The sequence below is a fragment of the Podarcis melisellensis genome, assembly GCF_964234715.1.
Source record: "Podarcis melisellensis genome assembly, chromosome: 8".
In the NCBI taxonomy this organism is placed as follows: Eukaryota; Metazoa; Chordata; class Lepidosauria; order Squamata; family Lacertidae; genus Podarcis; species Podarcis melisellensis.
In genome coordinates this window covers 88,886,214-88,897,138 of record NC_138540.1, presented here as the reverse complement: position 1 = coordinate 88,897,138, position 10,925 = coordinate 88,886,214, and the positions used below count along the sequence as shown (strand labels likewise).

Genomic DNA, 10,925 nt, shown 5'->3' with positions numbered 1-10,925 from the left:
ACACCGACCCCTCTCGCTCTCCAGGCTTCAGCGAAAGCCTGCATTCGCCCCATAGGACGCACACACATTCCCCCTTCATTTTTGGAGGGGGAAAAGTGCGTCCTATAGGGCGAAAAATATGGTAGGTCAGTGACCCATCTAAGGCCAGTGACCATGGCCAACTGGCTGGCCTGGGAAACCTGCAAGCAGGATTCAAACACAGGACCCCTCTCCCGTCCTGCGGCTTCCAGCACCTGGCACTCAGATCCATTGCTGCCTCAGTCTGCGTAGACAGAGCACAGCTATTGTGGCTCACAGCCATTGATAGACTTGACTCAGGTAGGTAGCCGTGTTCGTCTGATGCAGTCGAAATATATTTAAAAAATGTCCAATAGCACCTTAGAGACCAAAGAAGTTTGTTCTGGGTATAAGCTTTTGTGTGCATGCACACTTCTTCAGACACAAATAAAATTTTTTATTGATAGACTGAGTCAGTTGAGGTTTGGGAACAGAAATAGGACAGGGATGTGGGGCTTGGAACTCCCCTTCCCACCTCTCCCTCTCATTTTACTGCTTCAGAACATTGGCCAGACCAGCTAAATGGAACCTCCTTGGACTGCAGCAGTCTACCAGATGGAAGCCCATCACTGTCATTTGATGCTTGTGAACTTCAGTGGTGGGTGGGTGTATCCCAGCCATTCGCTGCTGGAAACGTTAACACACAGAGATAAATGCAGTTTGGTTTCATCCCATGAGGGCACCTACCTCCGGGGGTGAAGTCAAATGGCTGTGTTAGCATCACTGAGGCTGAGAGGCAGCGATTGTCCCAGGGTCACAGCCACAGCTTCATGGCCGAGTGGAGATTTGAACCCCGTCTCCCAGGTCCTAGCCCAACGCTCTAACCACTATGCCACACTGGTTCTCATCAAGAAACTGGCTCTCAGCCTTGTTGAGCAATGCCCAGAGTTCCACGGGTTCCCCTGCTCTGATCTAAACGAAAGCAACCAAGCTGGGAATTTAGAGAAGCAAAATGAACACTTTATTATTATTATGAACAAAATGGATTGGGGAAATAAATCACAAAGGAATCCTTTGCTGCTGTACAAAGTAACAGAACTGCCTTGCCTTGGTCACCAAGACTGGCAGCGTGGAAGAGAACGAAGCTATTTGAAAAGGTTAATGGGTTGGATCCGGACCTAGTCTTTCTTAGAGTAGGCCCATCGAAATCAATGGAATGTAAGCTGGTCCTGGTTTCTGCCAGTGGGTCTGCAAAACAGGACAGCTAGTGCAGAAGAGTGAACTCAGAAGGAAGTCCCACTGAAACCAGCAGGAATTACGCCCAGGTAAACCTGTGAAGGACTGCAGCCTGAAGTCTGGACCAAACTCCTTTTTTTTTCTTTTAATCTTGATAATCATAAAAGGACACACGCTAGAAAACTAAAGACAGAAACTGAGAAAGTCTTCCACAACAGGGGATAGGCCAGGTCTTCTCTGCGGTGGCAAATTCTCCTTCTTGCACGAAAACAGGGAGCAAAACCAACGAGAAATGGAAAAGGACACGCTCCCAAAGGGCAGAAAAAAATTAAATGGTGAGCGGAGAGAATGCAGCGATGAAAACCAGACAAGATTGCAGTCCCTCCCGGATTCATGTGTGAAGAGACATGCTTGCAGGGTCTCTTCTCCTGCGAGAAATAATTTAATCCTGCCAGGGGCACCCAATTTATGGACAGCAGGGTAGAGACAGGTTGAACTAAGACTACTGGGTCAGATTTCTCCTTTTGTATTCGTTAGGAAAGGAAAATCCACAGGCGGGAGTTCTGCACATGGTTTCAGGAAATCTCCTTTGCAAAATTATGCATTTGATCAATCTACAAACTTACACACAGATTCGCACAGGCCCATCTTCCAGAAAAAAAGTCAAGGTGTGAGATTTAAAGGAGGAAATCAAAAGGGAACCGCAGATCCTTTCCGGGAGGGAGGTTTCTTTGTGGAGAGGACACCGCAATGGCAGGCGGAAAGGTTTGCCTAAGGAACCTGCAGAACTGTGGGGGGGTTAGCCTTGCAGATTTGTTCCTTATGGGTGGTCCTCAAGCATCTCTCTCCCGAAAGAAAGAAAAAAAGAGCAAAAATATTGACTGGCCAGCTCCAAAAAAAGACCCGCAGATTCCGAGGCCCCGCAGATCAGGAGAATTTTAATTTGTCGTACTTCCACAGCATCCTTCTCTGACAAGTGAACTGTTTCTAAGCGAAAAGGTTTCTGTGCATCTAAGTTGAGCTCCGGGCGTTTCGGTTAGAAGTTGTGGAAGATGTGAAATCAACGCGGACCCAGATGGAAACAAGTCCTGTCGGGAACCTGAACAGAGGACTCAACGTGAAGACCTGGGCAGACTGGGAGGACTTTGCAAAGGAAGGAAGGAAGCAGAAGAGGTAGGACAAGGAGGCTCCCTGCTCCTTGTCCGTCTGTGTTGACAGGACTGCCTCCTTCTGGTCATGTGGGGAACTGACTCTGACCCAGCGGTCCAAACCAAAACGTCCGGCAGGAACAGTTTGCAGGCGGCCCTAAAGGACGCCCTGGGAGGGGGCCTTTCCCGTGATCTTGTTGGAGCACTCCAGGAGGGCGTTGTGGATGTCTTTGGCGCAAGAGATCTGGGACTTGATCATGCTGAGGTACTGGGTGTAGGGCAGGCTCTCCGCCTGGACCGCGTCCGGCTTGGTGGCTGTTGGCACGAGGGTCGGGGAGTGCTTGGCGCTGTCAAAGCTCTGGGAGAGGCACTCGTAGGCCAGGCGCTGAGGAAGGGGAGCGGATCGGAAGGAGAGAGAGTTAGGAACTTGGCCTCGCTGAATTGGGCTGGGTATTCCAGCATCCTTTCCCCCCGAAACTGTGACCCAAGGAATAAGGCAGAGCAAAGCGCTTCCCCTTGACAGTGGCGTAGCGTGGGTTGTCAGCACCCGGGGCAAGGCAAGTAATTTGTGCCCCCTAACCCGTGGATTTGCGCCCCCTAACCCTAACCCCCAGATGTTGCGCCCGGTGCGGCCGGCCCCCCCCTGCACCCCCACGCTACGCCACTGCCCCTTGATGCTAGTCCCTGGCGCCTGCTACCAAGGGGTAGACTGCCTCTGTATATGGAGGACCCATTTAGTACTCAAGGATAATAGCAGCTGATCAGTCTCTCTGTCTAACCAGGGACCCGGGGGCTTCATTTAGACTGTGAGAAAAAGGTCTGGGGAAAAGCTGGGCTTTTAAGTTTTCAAAAAATGGATAAGAGCATCACACTCCTGGGCAGCTATCTCAGATGGTGGCAAATACCCCACAGGAATATCGGTGTGGCTGCAGGAGCAGGGAGACATTTCCCCGCTTATGGTGGGAATGCCGCCCCCCCCCCGACATTTTAGAAGAAATATATACAGTCATACCTCGGGTTACAGACACTTCATGTTGCGTTTTTTTGGGTTACGGACACGCCAAAACCCAGAAGTATCGGAATGGGCTACTTCCGAGTTTTGGCAGTTGCCCTTTGCGCAGAAGCACTGAATCGCAACCCGCTCGTGCGCAGACACGGCACTGCGGGTTGCGAACGTGCCTCCCGCACGGATCACTTTCGCGACCCGAGTGTCCACTGTAAACACATTCCCCATTCAAGTCTCCCCACAACTTTCCCTTTTGAATCAGAGAGTTTTAGTGTTAGGAGGACCCCAAAATGCCATCTAGTCCAACCGCCTGGAATGCAATTTAATTTGCAGGGCAATCAAACAGCAGCTTTCCAACCTAATAAACTTCTTAACGTAGCTGCAACGAGTATCTCTTTGGCCCAGAAATGGAAAGCACTACAGGACTTAAAACCTTGCGTTGCGGTAAAAGAATATGTAGACTCTGGCTACTGCAGAGAAAACAACTTGCACATCGTGCGTTTCTAAGGGTATGGAGATCCCAGAACACTCTTACGTCACTTATGGGATCTTATTTCCTACGTGCCCAATGCAGATATGCAAAACTCTCCTGAGCCTTCATGACGTTTCTTGCTCCTCTTATTTTTGCTCGTTTTATCTGCTGTTTATTTGAAGAACACAACCTCTGTACGGCTCCTCTGTTTTGTAACCTCAATTGTGGGGTTTATTTGCGCTTCTGAATTTACATCAGTACAGAACTGCACAAAATAAATAAACCCAAGTCACAACCTGCAGCACCAAGCAGAGATGGATTCCGTCTCCCACCTCGGAGCGAAATCCAGACTTCCGGGCTGCAACACCAAAGCCGGATTTTTGCGCCCCACTCCCAACCCTGCTGCTTCTTTGCCTGACGAAAGAGATCTGGAGGACTTGGAAAGCCTGCTCGCTATTTTCCAGCACTGGGGTTGCTCCTAATAACGACGCTGCCCAGCTGTGAATTTGGGATTTAATTTCTTACTGTCTGACCTTTGCTTTGTACGTGCCTGTTTATTTGTCTTTCAGTGCTCCCAAGCGAATGAACTTGCGGCGATGAATCTCGCCAATTAATGATGTGCTGTGCAAAAGAAAAAGGAGGGAGCGTTTCATAAGGCCTGATCCTGCTGCCAATATGGGACATTCTTGGGACACTCACCAGGCACAACTCCAGCTGGTCACACAAGGCGTAGAATTCCTCGAGGCTCTTGTCCACTCTCTGCACGGGGCCGTCGTTGCTTTTCCTAGAAGGAGAGGAAAGCCGATCTTTGATTTGCATTTAGGGGAGAGGGTGAGGGGAGGAAGAAGCAGGGCAAGGGGGTAGGGGCAAAAACTCACTGTCCACTGTCGATGTTGGTGTTCTGGATGAAATTCTGGGCAGCCACTTTCATCAAACTCTGCAAACGGAAGAGGCAGAGAGTACAGTATATCAGATTACAAATCGGGGGCGATAGACAGCTGTGGCAGGAAGAGGGCATATCTACCAAAGACCCACACGCACACCCCTCTGGAGCCTGGCCAGGTGTGCAAATATCATCGTACCATACGCTAGTGATTTCTTAAAACGGTGCAAAGTATTGGTTTTAGCATGAAGCAAACAAGCACGTTTTTGAGACCAAACGCCTGATCTGGGCTCGAAAGGGCAGTTTGCCTGGCAACTTCTCAGCGGCTCTGTGACGCTGGGAATCAAGATGGTTAGATAACCAAACCGCTAATTGGGAATGAATTAAGGCTGTGGGCCTAGCCACCTGCTCAGTGGCTCTGTGACAGCAGCCTGAGAGGGTGTTTATTGGAACAAAGAGTGGCTATTTTGGCTGGACCCCCAACACCCCGCGTGGCAAACGGCATGGGTGGATGGGAGCAACATCTGGAGGGCCACAGGTTCTCAGCAGCACCACTGGACTCCCGGGTAGGGTCTGACAAGAGCAGAACAGAGTGTGTTGACATCATCATCATCATCATCATCATTATTATTATTATTATTATTATTATTATTATTATTATTTCTGTATACTGCCCTTCATCCATAGATCTCAGGGCAGTTCACAACATTAAAATACAACAGGACACCCATTAATCTGAACCTTTTATTGAGGGTGAAAGAGGAGAGCGCAAAATATGGTCTGAAGCTCAACATCAAAAAAACGAAGATCATGGCCACTGGGCCCATCACCTCCTGGCAAATAGAAGGGGAAGAAATGGAGGCAGTGAGAGATTTTACTTTCTTGGGCTCCATGATCACTGCAGATGGCGACAGCAGTCACAAAATTAAAAGACGCCTGCTCCTTGGGAGAAAGGCGATGACAAACCTAGACAGCATCTTAAAAAGCAGAGACATCACCTTGCCGACAAAAATCCGTATAGTTCAAGCTATGGTTTTGCCAGTAGTGATGTACTGAAGTGAAAGCTGGACCATAAAGAAGGCTGATCGCCGAAGAATGGATGCTTTGGAATTCTGGTGCTGGGGGAGACTCTGGAGAGTCCCATGGACTGCAAGAAGATCAAACCTCTCCATTCTGAAGGAATGCTCTGGTCCAGGGGGTCACGAAGAGTCGGACACCACTAAACGACTAAACAACTAAACAAAAACAGGCTTCTGCTGATGCAGCCTAGAATTGCATTTCCTTTTTATCGCTGCTGCATCACAGTGTTGGTTCATGCTAAGCGTGCAATCTACTAAGACCATACCCCTGCCCAATCCTTTTGGCAAGCCCTGCTGCCAAGCCAGTTGTCCCCAATCCTTTCATTTGGGCACCTGCTTATTCCTTTTGGATATCTTTTTATTATATGTATGTAACAACTGCAGCATGGATGCTAATAGCCCAGAGAGGAATGGCAAACCAAACTGTTAGACTATGCTGAAATGGCAAAACTGACCGGAAAGCTCAGGGACCAAGAAGAGAAAAACTTCCAAGAAAGAATGAGAAAAGTTTCTAATTTATTTAGGAGACCACTGTAAGCAGATGAAAATGCGAGCAGGGTTTTAATCTTGCTCGTAATGTAACAAATACTATGGACAATATGGATAGATATAAAGTAGAGATTACGAAATAATATGCAGTTGAAAATGTTGACACGAGGACCCATGGAGGGGATGGGGGAAGTCTCGAGATTGTACTCTGAATCTTCAGGTTACAGACGCTTCAGTTTACAGACTCTGCTAACCCAGAAATAGTGCCTCAGGTTAAGAACTTTGCTTCAGGATGAGAACAGAAATCGTGTGGCCCCATTAGCTAAAGTGGTGCTTCAGAACAGTTTCAGGTTAAGAACAGACCTCCGGAATGAATTACGTTCTTAACCCGAGGTGCCACTGTAATCTCTTTATACGGATGTGTATTTGGTATGGTTATAAATTTATATTTGTAAAACCAAATAAAAATGTTTTTTTTTAAAAAAGGAAATGTTTTTATTATTACGCAGCTTCCTATTATGTTCCACAGAAACCGAGCCCCAGGGCACATTAAATTCTACCCCAAGGCCACAGCGAGTCAGAAATAGCTGGCTGGGAGCAAGCAGCGATTCCGAGAGCTGCGGTTTCGTTTCCAGGACCTCACGTGGTCAGGAAACGCGAGGGCAAGCTCAAAGGTATCAAAACAAAACACACACAAAACCACCCAATCCTGGAAACCTGCCTGCCGATGCCTCCGGGTCCAAGCCGAAGCCTGTTCCGTTTCTCGTTCTAGGGATATTGACACAGGGATAAAGGTGCCCTCACCCCACCCCCGGGGGCTCATCCTGCCACGCTGATTCATTTACCAGAAGCCTTGGACACGAGCCCTGGGGGCGGTGAAGCATCCCTTCCCCACCACTGGACTCCTGGTTTTTTTGTTCCTCCGGCTCTCTTCGCCCCCGCGCCACACAGACCAAAGGAGGGGAGGAAAAAAGTTACCGCTTCAGCAATTCATATATTTGGGCCAAGGACTGACGCTTCATTCTTTCGGAAAGAGCCAAGAGTCGTTTCAAAACGCGGGGATAAAGATAAAAATAAAAAAAGTCTGACTCGGCAAAGGGCTTTCCGGGAAAAACAAAGCAAAAAGCGAAACCACATGTTTGCGAAACAGAAAGGGAAGGGAGGGCTGTGGAAGAGAGACCGGAGCAGGGGAGGCAGGAGGAGCTTGCCTCAGTTCCCAAGAGGGGAGCGATGCCTAGGGGTTAGAGCTGCGGTTTCTCAAAGGTGGGCAGCTAGCTGCTCTGCAGCTTAGGTCAAGCGGTCTGGAAGAGAAGATGTAGGTAGTTGGCTTTGGAACTGGGGAGGGAGAACAGAAGGGCCTCGCTGGGCTATCAGCTCACAACAGCCATTGCATTTCACGCTGCCCTACCTGCCCCACATTTGAAGAACCAGTGTGGTGTGATGGACTCAGGAGAGGGCTCAAATCCCCCACTAAGCAATGAAGATGACCGGCAGTGACCGGCAGTGACTGCCCCGCTCAGGCTAGCCTAAGTTTCCACCAACGGTGTCTCCGAAAAATTTGACACATCACTTGGGAAGACGGGCAAACTAATACCAGTGTACAGTGGTACCTCGGGTTACAGACGCTTCAGGTTACAGACTCTGCTAACCCAGAAATAGTACCTTGGGTTATGAACTTTGCTTCAGGATGAGAACAGAAATCGTGCTCTGGCAGTGCGGCAGCAGCAGCAGGAAGCCCCATTAGTTAAAGTGGTGCTTCAGGTTAAGCACAGTTTCAGGTTCAGCACAGACCTCCGGAACGAATTAAGTACTTAACCCGAGGTATCACTGTACTGGAAAAAGCAAAGATCACAAGTGTTGGAGCAATGATTCTTCAACATCAACTTCACTGGACTGGTCGCGTTGTGCGGATGCCTGATGATTGTCTTCCAAAGCAACTACCGTATTTTTCACTCTATAAGACGCACCAGACCACAAGACGCACCTAGTTTTTGGAGGAGGAAAACAAGAAAAAAATATTCTGAATCTCATAAGCCAGAACAGCAAGAGGGATCGCTGCGCAGCGAAAGCAGCAATTCTTCTTGCTGTTCTGGCTTCTGGGATAGCTGTGCAGCCTGCATTCACTCCATAAGACGCACACACATTTCCCCTTACTTTTTAGGAGGGGAAAAGTGAGTCTTATAGAGCAAAAAATACGGTTCTCTATTCCGAACTTAAAAATGGAAAGCGTAATGCGGGTGGTCAACAAAAGAGGTTTAAAGACTGTCTCAAGGCAAATCTAAAAAAATGTAGTGATGGGAAGTTTTGCTTCTGCACATGACTCTGGCAAACCGCTCTAAGCTGAATGTTCAGTTCACATTAAGTTCATGAAAACATTGTACCCAGACCTGTTCTTAATGCATGGTTGACCACATGTACGGATGAATGCTATATCAATCACTAGTAATAGTTTAAGTCTTTCTATATCAATCACTAGTAATAGTCTAATAAGGAGGTTTTCACGCCTGTCCAATTCTGTGTTCCCTTTCCCAACCTTTAATCTATTGATGATTAATGCTTATATGCAACCTTTGCATTGTATTTGTGTTAACCAATCAGCAACAAGCACATATGTGGCAATGCTGTAATATTCAATAAAAGGGACTCCCCGAGACTTGCTCGAGAGATGCCTCCCATATGACACTTGCCATTCGTCTGTCGTTTATTTCAACCCAACATTGTAGTATATACCGTATTTTTCGCTCTATAGGACGCACTTTTCCCCCTCCAAAAATGAAGGGGAAATCTGGGTGTGTCCTATGGGGCGAATGCAGGCTTTCGCTGAAGCGTGGAGAGCGAGAGGGGTCAGTGCGCACCGACCCCTCTCGCTCTCCAGGCTTCGGGAACACATCCGCACCCTAGGCAGCCCTGTGGGAGTTCCCGCAGGGCTGTCTAGGTTGCGGATAGCAGCCTGCTTCCCAGAGCGTCGGGCGCCCTGAAAGCAGAGTGCCTGGCGCTTCGGGAACACATCCACAGCCTAGGCAGCCCACGCTGCGGATAGCAGCCGGCCGCCCGGCGGGCGGGGTGCCCTGAAGCAGAGCGCCCCACGCGCAGGACAGACATACACAGCATGGGGAGCCCTGCAGGAGTTCCCCGCAGGGCTCCCCACACTGTGGATAGCAGCCTGCCGCCCGGCGCGCGGGGCGCCCTGAAGCAGAGCGCCCCTCGCGCCGGGCAGACATCGGCCAGCCCCACAAGCTCGGGGGACAGCAGGGAGGCGCAGTGCCGCCATCCCGTGTTCCTCGACCTGGTTCGGTTTCCCCGACCTGCTTTTGGGGGGAAATAAAGGAATTTTTTTTCCCTTTATTCCCCCCCCAAAAAACTAGGTGCGTCCTATGGGACGGAGAGTCCTACGGGATGAAAAATACGGTACACCTGGGTTTGGCAGAGATGACGAGCAGAATCCGAAACCAGGGAAGAGAAACAGCGGAGGAAGATTGGAGAAAATTCAAGGACTATCTAAAGAAATATAGCAAAATTAATGAGTGTTAAAATGACGTGGGATTAGAAATTATGTGGTTAGTAGCGGTAACTGTTAATTTAAGGAGAATAAGCAATATTAAAAGTAAGCTAAAAAGTGAGGGAAGGATTTGCTGGAAATAAATCTGAAATTGGAATACAGAAAGGGGAGGCAAGAGGAAGTCGGGAAAGTAAGGTATAAGAAATTAAGAATTGAACTTATATGTGTTTTTTGTTTTCTATGTTCTGCGTTGTGTTTTCTATGTCTTTTGTTTTGTTACGATAAAAAATTTGTTGAAATCTTAATAAAAATTTTATATATATAAAAAAGAAACATACGGTACACCGACAAAATAAAATAAAAAAACATATGTTCCCGCTCTTAGGGACTAGAAACCCACCTAAGTAAACGCACAGAGCTTAAGCCCCGCCCACCCGCTTTGCCCCGCCCCTCCGTCTCCACGGGAACGGCCCAGTAGCCCCGCCCCTTTCTCTGGCCCCGCCCCTCACCTGCAGGCTCTCCTTGAGCTGCGGCAGCAGGAGGCGAAAGCGCTGCACGGGGTCGAAGTCCTGCGCCTGCGCGGGAGGCTGGAGCCCGCCGGGAGCCTGGCCGACCGTTAGAGAAGCCGCTCCGGCCGCGGCCTGCGCCGAGCCCGGGTGCCCGCCTGCCGCCGCCGCCGCGCCGCCGCCCGAAGGAGGCCCCACCTGCGCCTGCAGGAGCGTCAGCTGCGCCGGCTGCGCTTGAGGCGGCTGCTGAGGCGCCGCCATCTTGACTCCCCCTCAGCGTAGTTCCTCTCGACTACCTCTCCCGGCATGCAGCGCGGGGCGCAGGCGCGGGAGGGGAGGATCCCGGCATGCATTGCGCACGAGAACTCTCCTGATTGGCGGCGGCGGGCGCTATGTGCCCCACAATGCATTGCGACCAGGACTCCATTTCCCGACATGCCATTCGGGACGGCTCCTTTCTGTGTGAGGGAAGGGCGGCTATTTCGCGCTATGGCAGTTCCCCTCACACTTGTAGGTCCCAAACAATGGATTTCCCGCGCGCATAAGCAGCCCGCGACGTTTTCCCTTTTGACCGGAAGTGGCTTGAAGAAGCAGCCAGGACTACATTTCC

At 49.7% G+C, this 10,925-nt stretch overlaps 1 protein-coding gene across 1 annotated transcript; it reads right to left on the bottom strand.

The window, feature by feature from the left end:
• Window positions 1–995: 995 nt before the first annotated feature.
• MED29 (mediator complex subunit 29) lies at window positions 996–10,591 on the bottom strand. The gene is made up of 4 exons (XM_081922407.1): window positions 10,319–10,591; window positions 4,738–4,796; window positions 4,559–4,643; window positions 996–2,766 (listed from the first exon to the last, which is right to left on the bottom strand). Exons 1-4 carry the CDS (start codon window positions 10,574–10,576, stop codon window positions 2,539–2,541), a joined length of 630 nt encoding a protein of 209 aa, XP_081778533.1. The 5' UTR covers window positions 10,577–10,591; the 3' UTR covers window positions 996–2,538.
• Window positions 10,592–10,925: the final 334 nt, after the last annotated feature.